The sequence below is a fragment of the Coregonus lavaretus genome, assembly GCF_964263955.1.
Source record: "Coregonus lavaretus genome assembly, chromosome: 2".
Lineage (NCBI taxonomy): Eukaryota > Metazoa > Chordata > Actinopteri > Salmoniformes > Salmonidae > Coregonus > Coregonus lavaretus.
In genome coordinates, this window is record NC_139989.1 from 6458985 (window position 1) to 6482054 (window position 23070).

At 43.7% G+C, this 23070-nt stretch overlaps 1 protein-coding gene across 1 annotated transcript in view; it reads right to left on the bottom strand.

The window, feature by feature from the left end:
- Positions 1-4736: 4736 nt before the first annotated feature.
- Positions 4737-23070, bottom strand: part of LOC311105705 (apoptosis regulator Bcl-2-like) — a 73194-nt gene continuing 54860 nt past the window's right edge. Inside the window, exon 2 of the mRNA XM_084147923.1 lies at positions 4737-5955. Coding sequence (XP_084004049.1) covers positions 5821-5955 — 135 coding nt within the window. The 3' untranslated portion in view covers positions 4737-5820. The remainder of the gene's footprint in view (positions 5956-23070) is intronic.

Below are 23070 nucleotides of genomic sequence, written 5' to 3' on the forward strand. Positions count from 1 at the left end.
ATCAGGTCTACCACTGTTGTATCGTCAGCAAACTTAATGATTGAGTTGAAGATGTGCGTGGCCACACAGTCATGGGTGAACAGGGAGTACAGGAGGAAGCTGAGCATGCACCCCTGTGGGGCCCCCATGCTGAGGATCAGCGTGGCAGAGGTGTTATTGCCTACCTTCACCACCTGGGGTTGGCCCGTCAGGAAGTCCAGTACCTAGTTGCACAGGGAGAGGTTTAGACCCAGGGCCCTGAGCTTGGAGGGCACTATGGTGTTGAAGGCTGAGCTGTAGTTGATGAACAGCATTCTTACATAGGTATTCCTCTTGTCCATGTGGGATAGGGCAGTGTGCGGTGCAATGGTGATTGTGTCATCTGTGGATCTGTTGGGGTGGTATGCAAATTGTAGTGGGTCTAGAGTGTCAGGTAAGATGGAGGTGATATGATCCTTAACTAGCCTCTCAAAGCATTTCATGATTATAGAAGTGAGTGCTACGGGGCGATAGATATTTAGTTCAGTTTCTTGGGTACAAGAATGATGGTGGAACGATGGTGGACATCTTGAAGCAAGTGGGGACAACAGACTGGGATATCCGTAAACACTCGCAAGCTCTGAGGGCCGTCAGCCTTGCAAGAGTTAACACGCTTAAATGCCTTACTCACGTCAGCCACGGAGATCGGGAGCACACAGTCCTCGTGAGCGGCAGGGGGCCCACGTCGGCAGCTCTGTGTTTTTGAAGCGGGAGACAAAGGTGTTTAGCTTGTTCGAAAGCGAGGCGTCGGTGTCTGCGACGTGGCTGGCTTTCCCTTTATTATCCGAGATTGTCTGGAGTCTCTGCCACATGCGTCTCGTGTCTGAGCCATTGAATTGCGACTCCACTTAATCGGCGAAGCGACTCCAGTTTGCCTGTTTGATTGCATTACGGAGGGCATAGCTGGTCTCTTTGTACACATCCATGTTCCCAGTCACTTTGCTGTGGTTAAATGCGATAGTTCACTCTTTCAGTTGCCGTCTATCCACAGTTTCTGGTTTGGATAAGTTATAATCGTCACAGTAGGAACAACCTCCCCTATGCACTTCCTGATGAACCCAGTCACCGAGTCAGCGTATACATTTATATTATTCCCTGAGGCGACCCGGAACATAACCCAGTCATCTTCATCAAAACAATCTTGAAACACAGATGTATGTAAATTGTAAAGTATTTTGTCTGCAATGTCTTATTTGTTATGTATTGGACCCCAGTAAGACTAGCTGTCGCCATTGGCGTCGGCTAATGGGGATCCTAATAAATAAAATCAAAATCATATATTCCAATTGGTCAGACCAACGTTGAACAGTCTTTACCACGGGTGCTTCCTGCTTAAGTTTCTGCATATAGGCAGGGAGGAGCAGGATGGAAGCAGGGCAGGGCCTTTTAGACGTTCCGGAAGGGAGAGTTGCAATGGTCAAGAATGTTCACGTTGCGAGTAGCAAAGGAAATGTGTTGATAGAATTTCGGAAGCGTTTTCTTCAGATTTCCTTTATTAATGTCCCCAGCTACAATAAATGCGGCCTCAGGATATGCGGTTTCCAGTTAGCACAAAGTCCAGTGTAGTTCCTTGAGAGACGTCGTAGTGACGGCTTGTGGGAGAATGTACACAGCAGTGACTATAACCGAAGAAAATTACCTTGGGTGATAATGAGGTCAGCATTTGATGGTGAGGTATTCCAGATCGGGAGAACAAAAGGGAAAGGGGATACCTAGTCAGTTGCACAACTGAATGCATTCAACCGACATGTGTCTTCCGCATTTAACCCAAACCGTCTGAATCAGACATGAGTTCCTGTTCATTACCACAATCACACCATGAGTAGTTAATCATTGTTACCCCTCTACCTCTGTGTTTCCCGGAGAGTTATTTGTTCTTGTCCACGTGATGAACGGAGAACCCCGCTTGTTGTATGGACATGGACATATCTGGAGAGAGCCATGTTACGTTACAGTTATGTTAGGTCTCTCTGGAAGGAGATCCTCGCCCTGAGCTCATCTATTTTATTGTCCAGGAACTGAACATTAGCGAGTAATATACTCAGAAGCGGTGGATGGTATGCACGCTTCCTGAATCTGACTAGGACCCCACTCCTCCTCCCTCTTCTCCGTCAGCGACGTACCACCCGGGATGAATGGGTCTGCCACGAGCAGTTCAAACAAAGGATCCAGGTTCCAGGTCCAAGTCAAATTTATGATGAGTGAGCGCTGGTCTAATATCCCAAAGTTATTTTCGGCTGTAGGTAATAGTCCTAGAAACATTCTAAGCAAATAATGTAAGAAATAACACACACACTCCAAAGAATACTGCAAAGTTAGCTAGGAGCTGGAAACAGGACGACCGTGTCTGTCGGCACGTGTGTGTGCGTGTGCGTGTGCGTGTGTCTATGCATGTGTGTGCGTGTGCAAGTGAGAGTGACAGAAAGGGGGGTTGGGGGAGAGACAGAGTAAAACTGAAGAAAAGGGAGCAGATACCTAAAAGGGAGCGTAATAGCAGAAGCACACCTGTGGAACGAACCGTTATGTGACCTTGGTAGGGAGGTGGAGGGGATTCTGGACCGTCACCAAACCATAGCCCTATCAACCTTATTTCCCATAGCAGTTTCAATAGTCCTTCTGTTCTCTAGAGCACACGCACACGTTTGTTTTATACTGAACAAAAGTATAAACTAACATGCAACAATTTCAAAGATTTTACTGAGTTACAGTTCATATAAGGAAATCAGTCAATTGAAATAAATTCATTAGGCACTAATCTATGGATTTCACATGACTGGGAAAACAGATATGCATCTGTTGGTCACAGATACCTTTAAAAAAAGGTAGGAGTGTGTATCAGAAAACCAGTCAGTATCTGGTGTGACCACCATTTGCCTCATGCAGCGCGACATGTTGTCCCACTCCTTGCTGGATATTGGTGGTAACTGGAGCACACTGTCATACACGTCGATCCAGAGCATCCCAAACATGCTCAATGGGTGACTTGTCTGGTGAGTATGCAGGCCATGAAATAACTGGGACATTTTCAACTTAGTTTCAGAACATTCAGTTCTCTGGCAATAGCTCTGGTGGACATTCCTGCAGTCAGCATGCTAATTGCATACTCCCTCAAAACTTGAGACATCTGTGGGATTGTGCTGTGTGACAAAACTGCACATTTTCTAGTGGCCTTTTATTGTGCCCAGCACAAGGTGCACCTGTGTAATGATCATGCTGTTTAATCAGCTTCTTGATATGCCACACCTGTCAGGTGGATGAACTATCTTGGCAAAGGAGAAATGCTCACCAACAGGGATGTAAACAAATCTTGTTCAGTGTACTATCCTTGTGGGGACCAAACAATTGATTTCCACTTAATATCCTATTTTCCCTTACTCCTGGGGCGGCAGGTAGCCTAGCAGTGAAGAGTGTTGGGACAGTAACCGAAAGGTCGCTGGTTTGAATCCCGAGGCAGCAAGGTGGAAAAATCGCTGGGAGCTGATGATGTTGATTAAGGCAGCCACCCACACCTCTCCGATTCAGAACGGAATAGGTATCCCCTTCCCTAAACCTAATATGCAAGCCACATTGCGTGCATGAGCGTTGCAAAATAAATGTGCACATACATGTTATTCAATCATTTCACCCATACTGGTTGTGCCAGTGAACGAGCATCTGCGTAGCCAAGCGATAAAACAGAACTTAGTTCTATTTGAGATGCGCTGCAAGTCCCCTCCTTATTTGATATCCGGAAGATACAAACCTACGTACATGGATTCTTGAAAGACTAACGAGGAGAGATTAATTAAAGATAACTAACTAGGTTTCCCTTTTTATCTGTGGATTAATCTTTGGAGTAGAGAAACACACAATTTTGTATGACTCCGGGTCAAAATTCAACAAAGAAACAGCTAAAAAGAGGATAAAATAACAACCCAATGCTCATCTCCCAGGACAAACTAGCAACAGCTAGCTAGCTAGCTAAATGTCCATGAAGGTTTCATGTGTGTTTCAACTTGCCCCCAAATTAATATAGTTGGTTCACAGTTGGTTTTAATATTTTAACCTGCGTGTCATGATCGCGTCTGGTGTGGATGGACGAAATCAACATGCGCACATGGACGCACGCGCATTGCCGCTGTAGTCAGCTTGTAACCCTAACCCTAATTCTAACCCTATTTCTAACCCTAACCCTAATTGCAACCCCAACCCTAAACCTAACCCCTAAGCCTAAAATAGCCTTTTTCCTTGTGGAGACTGGCGAAATGTCCCCACTTGTCCGAATTTTCCTTGTTTTACTATCCTTGTGAGGACTTCTGGTCCCCACAAGGATAGTAAAACCAAACACACACACACAGAGACACACACACAGGTTTCTCCCCACACCTGGCCCGGTGCAGCTGCTTGTGCTTAACTGTTTTATCTCTGTGGAGCATCCAATGGGAGAAAGGCCTTTACCAGGTGGGTCAGCGAAAGTTATGATCCTCCAATTTGACCCTTATGAAGTCTCTCTCAACACCTGCTTACACAGACATAGGACACACGGCCCATCGAATGGTTTGGGCCAAGGGGAAGGGGTAGGTGGCAAATTGGGACTAGCTAAAATACATTCAGGTGTGCTTGAAAATGGCTTTCGACCCTTAGAATATACAGTAAATGAGAGAAACTCCTGAGAATATTCCTTCTCAACATTTTGTCGTGCTCTTGTGTTCCACAAACAAAGAAACTCGGGGGACGAATCAGAGACAAGAGCTTTAATAGGAAATTCTCAACATCTGTTGGGTTTGATTGAAGTTCCCTTGGGGGTTTGTGCACAGTGAGCCTTCACCACCCAAACATACCTCCTCATAAAGAAAAACAAACCAATAATTCCTGCTCCATGTCATCAAAAGTCATCATGCATAAATGGTCACTCAAGCAAAAACGACCACTTTCACCACACATGCTGGTGATGGAAGCTGTGTGTACTGTACATTTGGGATGTTATTATTTTTATTATTATAAAAAAAAATTCTGTCAATGTTACATGTTAAAATGTTACATGTACCACAGAATCATGCTGAAAATAGTTATAAAAAAGAAAGAAAATCTGGTTGTTTTTCAGTTTATGGATAAACAATCACTTGTCTTATGTTCATTAACGATACATCATAAAAGTAATTTGTTTAATTGTTAGAACACACACTTGAGTTTGTGTGAATATGTTTGCCTGCAATATTCAGTATCTATCTGTTGGTATGTGTTTATGCATTAGTATAAAATGATCAAGAAAGTGTGTATGCAATCTTTCCAAGGATACTCCCTGTTGGTAGCTGTCTAGTATACAGTTCGCATGGGTGCATCCATCTGTAAGTCTGTATGAATATACAAGGCTGCAGTTGTCAGAAAAAACATGTTGTGTTCCGTGTGTTTGATTTGTGTACTTGTTTTTCTTTTTCATCTTTTCATTCCGCAGGAGGACGGTTATGGAGTATGAAATGACTGCTCTGTTGGCAGTTGGGGAGCAACAGAGCGGTGCGATCTCCTTTGAAGAGCTGGGAGCTCTGGGATTGAACCGGGCTACAGGCCCGGGCTGGGCAGTGCTGAGCTGTGAGGTGCTTTCAAAGATACATCTGGAGAAATGAAAGAGTGAGGAACGAGAGACGAAATCTTGTAGTCCGGTCTATCTTGTAGTCCGGTCTATTTTGTAGTCCGGTCTATCTTGTAGCACAGCAAAGTTATAGGTCGGCAGTTTTTCAAGGGAAGAAAGTGCTGTGGGCCTTTCTTTTTTGGGCTGGTAGGATAGGCGAGGGGGAGGGGAATGGTCCTCTGGGGTCTTCTATATCACTTCTGGGTGAACAAGGCTCCGATGGTGACTCCGGCTGCACCCAGGGCGGCCAGGCCGAACACTGTCTTTAGGTAGGGCCAGGAGTGGAAGACAGAGATCCTCTGCTGCCCATATATCTCCACAAAGGCGTCCTGAGAGAGAGAGAGAGAGAGAGAGAGAGAGAGAGATTAGGTTAGTATCATCATTACAACTATTCTTTATTCTATTCTAATTACTGAACATTCCCTTGCTGTGTATGTGAGTTTGTTATAATATCAGTTTGTGCCCCATCAAGCCCTCAATGTAATTTTCATATATCTATAGACACTACGCATCAGTAAACCCAAATCTCCCTGGGCCTTGGTCCAGCAAGGAAAACGTCTCAATGACAATGGCTACATGGGGCCCAGATCTCTGTGAGCCTCCTCTGTATGTGGTACACACAGGGACAAAAGCCAGATGAACAGACGATGTCTCACAGCCAGCATCTCAGCAAGAAAGCTCCTTAGCGTCACGCCTCCTACACACACAGACACGCAACATTCTCAATTGCTATAGACGCCACATACTCACACGCACACGCACACACACACATACACACACACACACACAGAGCTTCTTTGCATACCAGACATACAGTAAGTAAGACTAAAACATCCAATCCTACACAACTACAAACCACATTCAGGTTCTTCCCCAAATGTGTTCACTGGTCCAATTACAAGGAAACGATCAGGTTCTTCCCCCAGGATGTTCAGTGGATTGTAATAGAGTGTAATACTAATATGACATGCAAGGGGATAACCCTAATGAATAGCTGTTCCTGGTAATTTGTTGCTTTTTAAAAACTGGATGGAAAAATGATAACGTGTTTCTGATGCAATATAACATTACACAGTACAGCGTCTTCAGATTGAATCTTTACAAAGTTAGAGCATACAATACTGCCTCAAGTGCTGGACTGCCTCCAGGGTTTGACATATTTTGGTCGATATTGAAGGTTGTTTAGCACTGTAAACTGTATTCCTGTGTGTGTATGTGACCCAGGTTGTATACTAAGAGCTGGATATGTAACTGTATTCCCAGACCTTCTGAAATCTGTGTGTGTGTGTGTCTTTTTTATGGCCTTAAAGATGCACTATGCAGAAATCCCTCCACCATTTCCTAGTTGCTAAAATTCGAATAGTTCGCCTAATTTCAGTTGATGTGACAAAACAAGCAGTCATTGTGTAGAGAATCATTATACAATCTAAACCGCTGTGAAATATATTTTCCATAACCAAAAATATTGTGTTTTCAGCTGTTTGAAGCTGGTGTACAAAACCGAAAGTAAAAGACGCAAAAACTAAACTTAAGAACAGGCAGCATAGAAATAGCGCACATAGAACAAGATTTACCGCTTCTTAGACTTGCTTTCAAGGAGAAAGAAAGATCTATAACTCATATTTCTATATGAATTTGGTCTGGTCAAACAAACAGTTACATATTGTAGCTTTAAGCTACAGAACCCTAGATCCCAGTATGTGTGTGTGTGGTTGGTAGACTGAATACTAGTGTGCCTCCTTCTCCCCTCCCCAGACCCCATACACAGTGGAGTAGACTGCTTAATAAGTAAAGCCGTGTTTTTATTGCAGCGTGCTTGTACCACATTACACTTGGCACAGACTCTCATCTGCAGCTCAAGCCCGTAGGCTGCGTTCAGGCCCCAGTGTTCTAGCCCAGTGAGGGGCCGGCTCGTGCGCAAATGTTTGGATTGTATGATTCCCCTTCCCACTGGTTCCAGCATCTTGTCAGTGGATAGAATATCTGCAGGGCAGACCCGTTTTTTCGCTTCTTAGCTCTACAAAGCTTGCAGGAAGGAAGCTTCCCCAATGTGCTGCCTGGGAGGAGGTTAACCCACAACCGCTGCACATCAAAACCAGATAGAGCAGATGACGAGACGTGAAGAGGAGAGACAGAGAGGGAAGGGTGGAAAGAGAAGGAATGGTAAAGGTATGCTGCTGGTGCTGGTAGGAGGTTAACCCACAACTGCTGTACATCAAAATGACTCAGAGTAGAAGAGGAGAGAGAGAGAGGAAATGTTCTGCTGAGTACTCTGGCTAGAGTTCACATCTCTTCCGAGCTCAATAGTGCTGATGCAATATTATAATATTCAGCACCATCGATCCATTAGTGTAGCCTTAATAACCTAGAATAATCCTCTAGTTACAATGGATAGGATAAAAAGTCTGAAATCTTCCCAATTTCCCGTACACATGTACTTTCCCTAATTTTACACTATATGTCAATGAGAAAAGTGCACGTCTTCGATCATTTCTCTGACAGCCAATCAAACAGCCAGGTCGATATCCTCGTTTTGGAGCATGAAGAGCACCGCATCATGTACAAAATCCCCTCTCTTCCAGCAATATGATGTACATAGCCATCCTTAACACTTCCAATATCCACCAAGGATTACTGTAATAAAAGTGGGAAATCGAGTGATGCATCATTCAAAGTTTCCAATTACGAGAACACACATTAAGCATGAGGTCTCTCAATTTCCACCATTAAACAAAAAGAGATTGATGACATCGTGGGAAATTCCTAGATTGGCTCAGTCTGGTCACACTGAGACACATCAGCATCACCATAGTAACTGTATCATTAGCATACTTGCCTCTTTAGCATATTAATAAACATCATATCACGGGTAATTCCATTAATCGATTCCAGCGAGGGGAACAGGTGTCCAGGAGAGTACAGTTGATCATGCATATCCAGTGTCAACAAAGCAACCTCGTGCATGTACTGCAAACCATAAATGTCACACTGGCTCTCTGCTGTCACGGTTGTTTCCACTGTCATGCTTCTACAGTATGGGGCTACGCACTAGCGCTGTGATAAGAGAGCTGTCCATAACATGGAGATACGTCAGTCCTAAATCATCAACGCTGGTTTGATGTCATGGTTTATTCCATTCTCTCGTCTCGTTTGTTCCCCCTTTGGCCAGATGAAGTGGACCTGCGGTGTATACAGTGAGGGAAAAAGGTATTTGATCCCCTGCTGATTTTGCCCACTGACAAAGAAATGATCAGTCTATAATTTTAATGGTAGGTTAATTTGAACAGTGAGAGACAGAATAACAACAAAAAAATCCAGAAAAACGCATGTCAAAAATGTTGATTTGCATTTTAATGAGGGAAATAAGTATTTGACCCCCGCTCAATCAGATAGATTTCTGGCTCCCAGGTGTCTTTTATACAGGTAACGAGCTGAGATTAGGAGCACACTCTTAAAGGGAGTGCTCCAAATCTCAACTTGTTACCTGTACCAAAGACACCTGTCCACAGAAGCAATCAATCAATCAGATTCCAAACTCTCCACCATGGCCAAGACCAAAGAGCTCTCCAAGGATGTCAGGGACAAGATTGTAGACCTACACAAGGCTGGAATGGGCTACAAGATCATCGCCAAGCAGCTTGGTGAGAAGGTGACAACAGTTGGTGCGATTATTCGCAAATGGAAGAAACACAAAATAACTGTAATTCTCCCTCGGCCTGGGGCTCCATGCAAGATCTCACCTCGTGGAGTTGCAATGATCATGAGAACGGTGAGGAATCAGCCCAGAACTACACGGGAGGATCTTGTCAATGATCTCAAGGCAGCTGGGACCATAGTCACCAAGAAAACAATTGGTAACACACTACGCCGTGAAGGACTGAAATCCTGCAGCGCCCGCAAGGTCCCCCTGCTCAAGAAAGCACATATAAAGGCCCGTCTGAAGTTTGCCAATGAACATCTGAATGATTCAGAGGAGAACTGGGTGAAAGTGTTGTGGTCAGATGAGACCAAAATCGAGCTCTTTGGCATCAACTCAACTCGCCGTGTTTGGAGGAGGAGGAATGCTGCCTATGACCCCAAGAACACCATCCTCACCGTCAAACATGGAGGTGGAAACATTATGCTTTGGGGGTGTTTTTCTGCTAAGGGGACAGGACAACTTCACCGCATCAAAGGGACGATGGACAGCGCCATGTACCGTCAAATCTTGGGTGAGAACCTCCTTCCCTCAGCCAGGGCATTGAAAATGGGTCGTGGATGGGTATTCCAGCATGACAATGACCCAAAACACACAGCCAAGGCAACAAAGGAGTGACTCAAGAAGAAGCACATTAAGGTCCTGGAGTGGCCTAGCCAGTCTCCAGACCTTAATACCATAGAAAATCTGTGGAGGGAGCTGAAGGTTTGAGTTGCCAAACGTCAGGCTCGAAACCTTAATGACTTGGAGAAGATCTGCAAAGAGGAGTGGGACAAAATTCCTCCTGAGATGTGTGCAAACCTGGTGGCCAACTACAAGAAACGTCTGACCTCTGTGATTGCCAACAAGGGTTTTGCCACCAAGTACTAAGTCATGTTTTGCAGAGGGGTCAAATAGTTATTTCCCTCATTAAAATGCAAATCAATTTATAACATTTTTGACATGCGTTTTTCTGGATTTTGTTGTTGTTATTCTGTCTCTCACTGTTCAAATAAACATACCATTAAAATTATAGACTGATCATGTCTTTGTCAGTGGGCAAACGTACAAAATCAACAGGGGATCAAATACTTTTTTCCCTCACTGTATTTCATTATGACACACAAGCAAGGGCTATTAGGTGTTTACACCTGCAACAACAGCTGCCTTGTTGATCACCTGATACACACACACAAACTCTCTCCCCCCCCGCCCTCTCTCCCCCCTGTCTCTCTCTCACCCCCCCTCTCCCTCCCCTCCTCTCTCCCTCCCCCTCTCTCCCTCCCCTCTCTCTCTCCCACTCTCCCACTCTCCCCCTCTCTCTTCTCCCCTCTCCCTCCCTCCCCCCCTCTCTCTCCCTCCCCTCTATCTCTCCCTCCCCCTATCTCTCCTTCCCACCCTCCCCTCTCTCTCCCTCCCCTCTCTCTCCCTCCCCCTCTCTCTTCTCCCCTTTCTCTCCCTCTCTCTCTGTCTCTCTCCCTCTCTCTCTCACTCCCCCCTCTCTCTCTCCCTTCTTTCTCCTCTCTCTCTTTTCAAGTTGCTCTATGGTGCTGTCCTAATACAGTTGAAGTCGGAGGTTTACATACATTTAGGTTGGAGTCATTAAAACCCGTTTTTCAAACACTCCACAAATTTCTTGTTAACAAACTATAGTTTTGGCAAGTCGGTTAGGACATCTACTTTGTGCATGACACAAGTAGTTTTTGCAACAATTGTTTACAGACAGATTATTTCACTTATAATTCACTGTATCACAATTCCAGTGGGTCAGAAGTTTACATTCACTAAGTTGACTGTGCCTTTAAACAGCTTGGAAAATTCCAGAAAATGATGTCATGGCTTTAGAAGCTTCTGATAGGCTAATTGACATCATTTGAGTCAATTGGAGGTGTACCTGTGGATGTATTTCAAGGCCTACCTTCAAACTCAGTGCCTCTTTGCTTGACATCATGGGAAAATCTAAAGAAATCAGCCAAGACCTCAGAAAAGAAATTGTAGACCTCCACAAGTCTGGTTCATCCTTGGGAGCAATTTCCAAACGCCTGAAGGTACCACGTTCATCTGTACAAACAATAGTACGCAAGTATAAACACCATGGGACCACACAGCCGCTCAGGAAGGAGACGCGTTCTGTTCTTCAGAGATGAACGTACTTTGGTGCGAAAAGTGCAAATCAATCCCACAACAACAGCAAAGGACCTTGTGAAGATGCTGGAGGAAACAGGTACAAAAGTATCTATATCCACACTAAAACGAGTCCTATATCGACATAACCTGAATGGCAGCTCAGCAAGGAAGAAGCCATTGCTCCAAAACCGCCATAAAAAAGCCAGACTACGTTTTGCAACTGCACATGGGATCGTACTTTTTGGAGAAATGTTCTCTGGTCTGATGAAACAAAAATAGAACTGCTTGGCCACAATGACCATCGTTATGTTTGGAGGAAAAAGGGGGTTGCTTGCAAGCCGAAGAACACCATCCCAACCGTGAAGCACGGGGGTGGCAGCATCATGCTGTGGGGGTGCTTTGCTGCAGGAGGGGCTGGTGCACTTCACAAAATAGATGGCATCATGAGGAAGGAAAATTATGTGGATATATTGAAGCAACATCTCAAGACATCAGTCAGGAAGTTAAAGCTTGGTCGCAAATGGGTCTTCCAAATGGACAATGACCCCAAGCATACTTCCAAAGTTGTGGCAAAATGGCTTAAGGACAACAAAGTCAAGGTATTGGAGTGGCCATCACAAAGCCCTGACCTCAATCCTATAGAAAATGTGTGGGCAGAACTGAAAAAGCGTGTGCGAACAAGGAGGCCTACAAACCTGACTCAGTTACACCAGCTCTGTCAGGAGGAATGGGCCAAAATTCACCCAACTTATTGTGGGAAGCTTGTGGAAGGCTACCCGAAACGTTTGACCCAAGTTAAACAATTTAAAGGCAATGCTACCAAATACTAATTGAGTGTATGTAAACTTCTGACCCACTGGGAATGTGATGAAATAAATAAAAGCTGAACTAAATCATTCTCTCTACTATTATTCTGACATTTCACATTCTTAAAATAAAGTGGTGATCCTAACTGACCTAAAACAGGGAATTTTTTCTAGGATAAAATGTCAAGAATTGTGAAAAATTGAGTTTAAATGTATTTGGCTAAGGTGTATGTAAACTTCCGACTTCAACTGTATCTCTCTCTCTCCAAATGGCTCCCATTCTTCCTCGTCTCTAATGTTTTGCTCTCGCAAATACAAGGGCAGATCCCCAAGGAATGTATTGACTTTAACTAGTCCTTTAATTTGGGTTAAAACTTTCTTGGCATCTATCCTGTTCACTAGCCAGAGGGTCGGTGAAAGAAAGGGTCCTTGGATTTCCAAAATGTTACCATCTCTGTTTGCTTTACGTTTTTTTTCCCACCTCGGCAAACATGTCATTAGGTGAGCTTCCGGCCGGCTAGGTTTGCCCAAGGCCAGCACTAATGGCCTCTGAACGCAACTCTGACCAGCTGGAGGAGCTGAGCTAGCTAACTGAGCTAACAGAGCCGGATCCCAGCAGGTTTTACCAGTGCTGTCATGGTCACCAGGATATACTAGCCTACTTCCCACTGGGCACAGACGTAAATTCAACGTCTAGTCGAAGTTGGTTCAACGTATTTTCATTGAAATGATCTGGAAACAACGTTGATTCAACCAGTGTGTGCCCGAGTGGGTTGTTTTGCTAATGCTAATGCTAACAGTGTCTAGGGGAAGATCTCAATTGCATACTCCTCGTATCCTCGTATCCTTCTCAAAACCCATTGGAGGAGAAGGTCAGGGAGAGAGGGGGGGAGAGAGAGAGAGGGGAGAAGAGAGAGAGAGAGGGGAGAGAGTGAGGGGGGAGAGAGAGAGAGAGGGGAGGGGGAGAGAGAGAGGGTAGAGAGAGAGACAAGGGGGGGGGGGAGTTTGTGTGTGTGTATCAGGTGATCAACAAGGCAGCTGTTGTTGCAGGTGTAAACACATAATAGCCCTTGCTTGTGTGTCATAATGAAATATACACCGCAGGTCCACTTCATCTGGACGTGAGGAATATTCAATTGAGATCTTCCCTAGGTGAATAAAAAAAGATGGCTATTCACTTACCTTTGTAAAAATCTCAGTAAATATGAGTAAAAAGGGTTAGACTAAGTTGTGAATCATCAGAATGCTACATCTGATAATTGCTAGATAAACAGGTGTCATTCTTTGTTATACAGAATTTGCTTTGTATGCATCCTAAGAAGTCAACCAAGTTTTCCCTAATGGCTTGGATCGAAGCCCAGGTACTGTAACATAGCCTGCCAAATGTGACTCACTGTACCCACACATGGGTTAATAGGGGCTTGATTAGGTTGTTTAATCCAGGGGATTAGCCAAATAGATGGGATTTAGACTCATTTGCATTTGATGCTGATTAGGGCATCAGACTGGGTAATGGGGGAATTCGTCGTCTGGGGAGTTTCCTCTCTTGGTTCATTGGAGGGTCAGCATGATGGGATGGCTCATCGTGGAGAGACAATCAAACTGATAAGTGCACTCTCTTTTTTTCGCTCTCTTTCTAATTTCCATCTCTCTCATTCCTTTCTGTCTGTCTGTCTGTCTGTCTGTCTGTCTGTCTGTCTGTCTGTCTGTCTGTCTGTCTGTCTCTCAGGAAATCACATTGTAGGATTTTTAATGAATTTATTTGCAAATTATGGTGGAAAATAAGTATTTGGTCACCTACAAACAAGCAAGATTTCTGGCTCTCACAGACCTGTAACTTCTTCTTTAAGAGGCTCCTCTGTCCTCCACTCGTTACCTGTATTAATGGCACCTGTTTGAACTTGTTATCAGTATAAAAGACACCTGTCCACAACCTCAAACAGTCACACTCCAAACTCCACTATGGCCAAGACCAAAGAGCTGTCAAAGGACACAAGAAACAAAATTGTAGACCTGCACCAGGCTGGGAAGACTGAATCTGCAATAGGTAAGCAGCTTGGTTTGAAGAAATCAACTGTGGGAGCAATTATTAGGAAATGGAAGACATACAAGACCACTGATAATCTCCCTCGATCTGGGGCTCCACGCAAGATCTCACCCCGTGGGGTCAAAATGATCACAAGAACGGTGAGCAAAAATCCCAGAACCACACGGGGGGACCTAGTGAATGACCTGCAGAGAGCTGGGACCAAAGTAACAAAGCCTACCATCAGTAACACACTACGCCGCCAGGGACTCAAATCCTGCAGTGCCAGACGTGTCCCCCTGCTTAAGCCAGTACATGTCCAGGCCCATCTGAAGTTTGCTAGAGTGCATTTGGATGATCCAGAAGAGGATTGGGAGAATGTCATATGGTCAGATGAAACCAAAATATAACTTTTTGGTAAAAACCCAACTTGTCGTGTTTGGAGGACAAAGAATGCTGAGTTGCATCCAAAGAACACCATACCTACTGTGAAGCATGGGGGTGGAAACATCATGCTTTGGGGCTGTTTTTCTGCAAAGGGACCAGGACGACTGATCTGTGTAAAGGAAAGAATGAATGGGGCCATGTATCGTGAGATTTTGAGTGAAAACCTCCTTCCATCAGCAAGGGCATTGAAGATGAAACGTGGCTGGGTCTTTCAGCATGACAATGATCCCAAACACACCGCCCGGGCAACGAAGGAGTGGCTTCGTAAGAAGCATTTCAAGGTCCTGGAGTGGCCTAGCCAGTCTCCAGATCTCAACCTCATAGAAAATCTTTGGAGGGAGTTGAAAGTCCGTGTTGCCCAGCGACAGCCCAAAAACATCACTGCTCTAGAGGAGATCTGCATGGAGGAATGGGCCAAAATACCAGCAACAGTGTGTGAAAACCTTGTGAAGACTTACAGAAAACGTTTGACCTGTGTCATTGCCAACAAAGGGTATATAACAAAGTATTGAGAAACTTTTGTTATTGACCAAATACTTATTTTCCACCATAATTTGCAAATAAATTATGGAAGAGATTCTCAAAGCTCCAACAAAGCACTCTCCTCGTGAGAAAAGGGCTCCTCTTGGACTCTTGTCAGGCTAAACAGGGAGTTGAGAATGAGAATAGGAACGTTGAGGGCTTTGCCCTGCTCAGGCACCTGTCACACATTGGCAACAACACGTCCCTGTCTCTCATTTGTGCTGACCCCCCCCTCAAACCTCCTCCCCTGACTTGGCAGACACACAGATTTTAGTGTGAGGGCCTCTTTCCTGGCAGGCATAAAAAAATAAGAGTTTAACAGTTTTAGATTGCCAGAGGGATATAGCAATAGAGGAGAAAGGAAGCAAAACTCTCTGAAAATGGGGAGGCTTCCAATCCAGGCCCACCCACTCTGTCAGATGACAGTTGACCTGTTATCTGCTTCAATAGCTGGGCCCTTTGATTCATTGTTGTAAGTTCAAGGAAATATAGTAAGTCATTTTGCCAAAGTTGACAATGTGTGTGTGTGTGTGTGTGTGTGTGTTTCTGTTAAACTGTGTCTCTTACGGAGAAATTAGGGTCTTAGTTCATGTTATGGCCTCCAGGTCTCTGGCTTTGTCACGTCACATGTCAAATGTAGCCAGGCCTGGAAAAGACAACTTGACAGAGTGATGTGATGAGATTTAACAATGTTTGTGTGTGTATGTGTGTGTGCTGTGTGTGTTTGTCTGAGTGAGTGCGTGTATACTGTATTCAGATGTGGGTGGTATTATGTGTGTCTTTGTGGAGTCTGAGTTTAGAAGTGTGTGAGTTGTCCCATGATGAGCTCAGATACACACTCACACACTCCTGAGTTCAAGCATGTGACAATTTGCTGATTGACTTGCTGCCTATCCCATGATATACTGTGTGTTTGGCCCACAGGCCTCCTACGAGCCATATCCTAACACATTATGACATCCTTTCACACAGCTGTTAACCTGAGCTAACCCGTAACATCCGACAACTGTATCATACAGCCAAAAAGACCTCAAGTCTCACACAACCCCTGAGCTGAACAGGAGGAATGTCTCACAATGTCTTCATCCAATCACGTTGGAGCATGCCTCTGGGTCTGTTCCCCCCCCCCATCATGTTTTCAGCTGAGCAGATGAATTAGCTGGTCATAGATATAAATGCACCATGGGAAAGGGAACAGAGCACGGTTCACACTATACTGAGCTGCCTAAGAAGAGGAGTGTTTACCATTGGAATAGATGCATGCTGGGATATATACAAACAACAATTACATTTGACATTTTAGTCATTTAGCAGATGCTCTTATCCAGAGAGACTTACAATTAGTGCATTAATCTAATTAAAAGGACCACTGTGTAAGAATGGTTCAATGTTTTAGAATGATTCATACACTTCAAACACAGAAATAACTACACACATGTTGTGTTATGCATGTACAGTGCAGTAAATCACGTCAACTTGGGATTTATGCATAGTACCTTTTGTATATCTTGTCACAGATACACTGATGCTAAATATTTGTAATAAAACAACATAGTGTGACTACCTGGAGAAATTAACATGCGACACAAGCACACAAACAAACTATGCCCTAAGTGCCCCTGACCACGACATTGAAATTATATTTGTTCATTTCATATAACTTTACCCTAGCAACAGTTCCTCTCCTTACAGCTCACTATCATGGAGCCCCGGGCACTAATGAGGTCTTAAAAGCAGTTTTTTCTCTTTGAGATAACGAGATTCATTAAGGCAATGTAGCGGAGGTGAAGACGGACCTCCCTGCTGTGCACAGGTTGACCCATCCCTGACTTCAGGGGCCCCTGTGGCCCTTCCCAGGGTGCCCTCCCTCACAGATAAAAACGCATTAGGGAATTAAAAAGCACACATCCTCCCAGTCCTATCAAATCAGTGTGTAGGCCATAGCATGTGAGCGTGTGCATGCGTGTGTGGTAGCGAGAGAGAGAGAGTAGGGGTGGGGAGGGGGGTTTTGTTCGCTTTGATGTAGTAGCCACAGGGCCTGAATGTGCACCTCCATCTGTATGCACCCCACGGCCGGGTGAGTGCAACGCAGGAAGCAGGAAATGATTTTGTCTAGATGAAGTAGTTTGGGGCAGATGCAATGTTGTCCCTGTGTGATGTTTTTTACATTTTCCATAGAAGAAAGATTAACATGTTCACTGTCTCTTAGCGTCTTGTCGACCCAGTTTCATATGTTTTATTTTGGTATTATATTATCTTGTGTTTAATGCAAAAACTGATACTGAGACATTCTCAAGGAGCTGTAGCTAACTTGCGGTAGCACACATAGAGCAGCAGCTTAGTCAAGATGTTATATGATTCTTTCCTCACACTTTATACCTCTGAGAATATCCTTAATTGAATGATGAAACACAGTTTGACTGTTGTGCTTTAAGGCCTAACAATGCTATTGGCATAAATAAGAGTAAGACATGAATAATGCTGTTAAATGTACAATGCCCAGAGGGAGAGAGAGATTTGTCTTTTGTCTGTTGCACTGTACCGGAGTCAGGAGATTAATCTGCAAGCAATTACCTTTTTAGGATGCATTGGATTACTGGGTCAAGGTGCAATCCCTCCTCCCTCCTATGTCTCCCCTTCTCGGCTTGTATTTTTTGGGGGAGCATTGACCCCTGCTACCGGGGGAGGGCAGCCCCACACTGATATGAGAGGATTGTGGGTTAGTAGGGCTCAGAGAGTTGAAACAGAACACCAGACACTGAACCTAGAGGAGGGTCAGACTGTTGCTTTTTCAGGAGAGCCTTATGGGTAATGAGATTGGCCCACGTGGCAGGCCCTCTATCTTGGGGGGGTGGGGGCATGTCCCCTCCCATCTCCACTTTACTTAATGGGGTTTTATTTCATCCCCTTGCTCTCTCTTCCTCTTGAATCTCACTTCTGCTGGTCCTGTTTTGGTTCGTCTCCGGATACAGTAGTCTTTGTTGATGTTTTGGAGACTTAGATCTGCTTACAATGGTCTCTTAGGATAGTTTTACAGTGCATGGTATCACACATGAGTGGCAGGTAGCCTAGCGGTTAAGAGCGTTGGCCAGTAACCGAAAGGTTACTGGTTTGAATCCCCGAGCCGACTAGGTGAAAAATCTGTCGATCTGCCCTTGAGCAAGGCACTTAACCCTAATTGCTCCTGTAAGTTGCTTTGGATAAGAGCATCTGCTAAATGACTCAAATGTAAACATCCCTAGTAACCGATAACCTAATTTGTAATGAAGATTAAAAATAAATATTTATATTTCCCATCTGTCACATAGTGTATGCTTGTTTGTTTCTGCTATAAACAGACATGTTGCATGTGTTACTCCTCAAAGCATGCTTTGGGTCATTGAGAGTCACATTGGTAATTTGAGTGTGCACTGGACAGAAAGTGGAAATAGAGAGATGGGGTCAATCTAGTCCCAGCCAATGGGGTCCACCGATCTGGTTTCATTCACCATTCTGCCAAAAGATCCAAGAGAGCCAATCCAGCTGTCTCCCCGTTTCCCTGTCCCCATATACATGTGCCCAAAATGTAGTGAAGGCAACAGGGACTTCCGCGAAAATCCCTTACCCCCACAAAGTATCAAATGTGTCACACGCAAACTTTTTAATTGTTACATACACCGGATAGGTGGAGTGAAATATGTTGTTTTACAGGGTCATTCATAGTAGTACAGCACCCCTGGAGCAAATTAGGGTTAAGTGCCTTGCTCAAAGGCACATTAACAGATTTTTCACCTTGTCAGCTCGGGTATTCGAACTAGATACCTTTCAGTTACTGGTCCAATGTTGATATTAGCCAATGGAAAAAGCTCAGAGTTTATAATTTAGTATCGGTGACAAAATCATTGTCCTTGAACATCAGCAAATAAAGTGAAAACAAACACATTGCATGGAGTTAAAAGCTGTAAGAACTTTAGCTAACCTTAATGGCTCTATTTTAACAAACCTAACGCAATGGTCAATCTAAGCGCTGGCGGCAGCGCTATAGGTTCAGTGTGTCAGAAATATTTTTGCTATTTTCACAACCTCAATTATTGGCGCAGTTGCTGGCGTTGGTGCGAAAGGTCTGGGTTTTTAATGAATAAACAAGTTGTGGGTGTGTCGATGCTTGGCCCCTCTCTGGCCAATCAGAATGTGCTCCATGACTAAATATGTGGTTGCTTCAAGTTGTGTATTTACATTCTTTGATGTATTGCCTTGGAATCATCTCCAATTCCAGTGTTAGTCTGTTAAAGTTTGTTAAAACAAAATGTAAACCTATCCCATCTTGGCTAAATATGTTAACTTTAACCTGTTTGTAGTCCACATTGTTCTAAGTAATTGCATGGCTTCAATGTTGAAATATATACATAGCTATCACACTTACAGTGGGGAAAAAAAGTATTTAGTCAGCCACCAATTGTGCAAGTTCTCCCACTTAAAAAGATGAGAGAGGCCTGTCATTTTCATCATAGGTACACGTCAACTATGACAGACAAATTGAGAAAAAAAATCCAGAAAATCACATTGTAGGATTTTTAATGAATTTATTTGCAAATTATGGTGGAAAATAAGTATTTGGTCACCTACAAACAAGCAAGATTTCTGGCTCTCACAGACCTGTAACTTCTTCTTTAAGAGGCTCCTCTGTCCTCCACTCGTTACCTGTATTAATGGCACCTGTTTGAACTTGTTATCAGTATAAAAGACACCTGTCCACAACCTCAAACAGTCACACTCCAAACTCCACTATGGTCAAGACCAAAGAGCTGTCAAAGGACACCAGAAACAAAATTGTAGACCTGCACCAGGCTGGGAAGACTGAATCTGCAATAGGTAAGCAGCTTGGTTTGAAGAAATCAACTGTGGGAGCAATTATTAGGAAATGGAAGACATACAAGACCACTGATAATTTCCCTCGATCTGGGGCTCCACGCAAGATCTCACCCCGTGGGGTCAAAATGATCACAAGAACGGTGAGCAAAAATCCCAGAACCACACGGGGGGACCTAGTGAATGACCTGCAGAGAGCTGGGACCAAAGTAACAAAGCCTACCATCAGTAACACACTACTCCGCCAGGGACTCAAATCCTGCATTGCCAGACGTGTCCCCCTGCTTAAGCAAATACATGTCCAGCCCCGTCTGAAGTTTGCTAGAGTGCATTTGGATGATCCAGAAGAGGATTGGGAGAATGTCATATGGTCAGATGAAACCAAAATATAACTTTTTGGTAAAAACTCAACTCATCGTGTTTGGAGGACAAAGAATGCTGAGTTGCATCCAAAGAACACCATACCTACTGTGAAGCATGGGGGTGGAAACTTCATGCTTTGGGGCTGTTTTTCTGCAAAGGGACCAGGACGACTGATCCGTGTAAAGGAAAGAATGAATGGGGCCATGTATCGTGCGATTTTGAGTGAAAACCTCCTTCCATCAGCAAGGGCATTGAAGATGAAACGTGGCTGGGTCTTTTAGCATGACAATGATCCCAAACACACCTCCCGGGCAACGAAGGAGTGGCTTCGTAAGAAGCATTTCAAGGTCCTGGAGTGGCCTAGCCAGTCTCCAGATCTCAACCCCATAGAAAATCTTTGGAGGGAGTTGAAAGTCCGTGTTGCCCAGCGACAGCCCCAAAACATCACTGCTCTAGAGGAGATCTGCATGGAGGAATGGGCCAAAATACCAGCAACAGTGTGTGAAAACCTTGTGAAGACTTACAGAAAACGTTTGACCTGTGTCATTGCCAACAAGGGGTATATAACAAAGTATTGAGAAACTTTTGTTATTGACCAAATACTTATTTTCCACCATAATTTGCAAATAAATTCATAAAAAATCCTACAATGTGATTTTCTGGATTTTTTTTTCTCATTTTGTCTGTCATAGTTGACATGTACCTATGATGAAAATTACAGGCCTCTCTCATCTTTTTAAGTGGGAGAACTTGCACAATTGGTGGCTGACTAAATACTTTTTTTCCCCCACTGTATATAGGGGCTAGGCCTACTGTAAATTGCATTATAGCTGAGCATGGACATGGCAAATGTTGTCAATCAGCAAGATTAAATAAATTATTGACAAGGCCTGAAAAGGGAGTGAATCATTTGAATCAAATTCTAAACAAAACAACAACTTGTTTTAAATAGGCTATGTCACACTTACAGGCCCCATCATTTCTTCCCCTGGGCATATAATATTACACACAGACTATGGAGGGTGTTACACACATCCACACGTTTCACAGTAGCTGGACAAAGATCCAAAGAGAAAGGGAGAATGTCCACTCCCCCTTATACTGCTCCCAAATATAATGTTTTACATACAGTACCAGTCAAAAGTTTGGACACACCTACTCATTCAAGGGTTTTTATTTATTTTTATTATTTTTTACATTGTAGAATAATAGTGAAGACATCAAAACTATTAAAGAACACATGGAATCATGTAGTAACCAAAAAAGTGTTAAACAAATCAAAATATATTTAATATTTGAGATTCTTCAAATAGCCACCCTTTGCCTTGGTTCCTACATGATTCCATATGTGTTATTTCATAGTTCTGATGTCTTCACTATTATTCTACAATGTAAAAAATAGTAAAAATAAATAAAAACCCTTGAATGAGTAGGTGTGTCAAAATGTTTGACTGGTAGTGTACATATTGGAACCATCTTACAGATCGCATTCACACTTCTCCAGAAGTTGCATTGGACAGTGAATCATTTTAATACGTTTGGTTTTAATAAAATTCAACGAAAAACAATGGATACATGTAGCCTACATCACGGAGGGGGTTTTAGGCACGTCCAAAGCATGGCTAAAATAATGTGGGCCTTCCTACAATACATAGATAAAAAGGGAATGTCAGCTCACTGTTTTGTTCCTCGCAAACTTGATATTTTCATAAAGCTTTGGTGATTAAGATTTATTTCCAAGAGGTCTCACGAGCCAAACACTTTATTGACGGACTTGACTAGCCTACTTGATTAGCTACATTGGTCAGGACAAAAAGAAAACAGACTTCATTGAGAGGAGGGGATGCTTGGGTTTTTAAAAAAAATTACGAAATGGGGAAAAAAACATTAGTGTTTTATGTTTCTAAATAGGAAGTATACAGGCACCAAATCGCATCTTGTTCCATGCACATATGGGCAGTGTGCATCACGGCTGGATAGGCTACGTTTCCGCTGTCAAAATTCATGCCATAACCAACTGCATTACTGCTAAAACCAGCTTTTGGTTGGTCTTAAATATCCCTACCAGCGCTGCCTGAAATTAGCACTTTGGATCATGTTTTTAAGGACACGCCTCAAATATTTCCACCCCTCCCATCTGAGCGCAAGCGTGCTGATGTTAGATAGGTAAATTGCCGGCGTTAGGACTGGAAAATGCCAGTGCACCAGTTTTTACATGACAAAATTGCAAACTAACGCCAGCCGAAAATAGAGCCCTAATGCTCAACATTGCATGGACTATTACTGTGTGAGGGACATGGACCGTTACTGTGTGTGTATAAGCTAGTCAAAGTGAATGATGTATGAGGTAGGAAGCAAAGGCAGATAGGTTGGGTGGGCACATCTAAAATGTATGAAACAAGGTGTTCGTTGAGATCAGAGAAAGGATGTCGCCGGTGTACTTTGATGAAACAAAGCAACGCATCAAAATAGAACCTTCACTGAGAAGACGCACACCCTTGCCCCAATATAAACCGTTCTCTCTTTTAGTGGAAAATGTAAAATACGACAAAGGAAGAAGAGTTTCTTAGGTCCTAGTCTAGAGTTGCTGTGTCTATGCTGTTAACTCTGTGGGGGGAGGTTAGGTTAG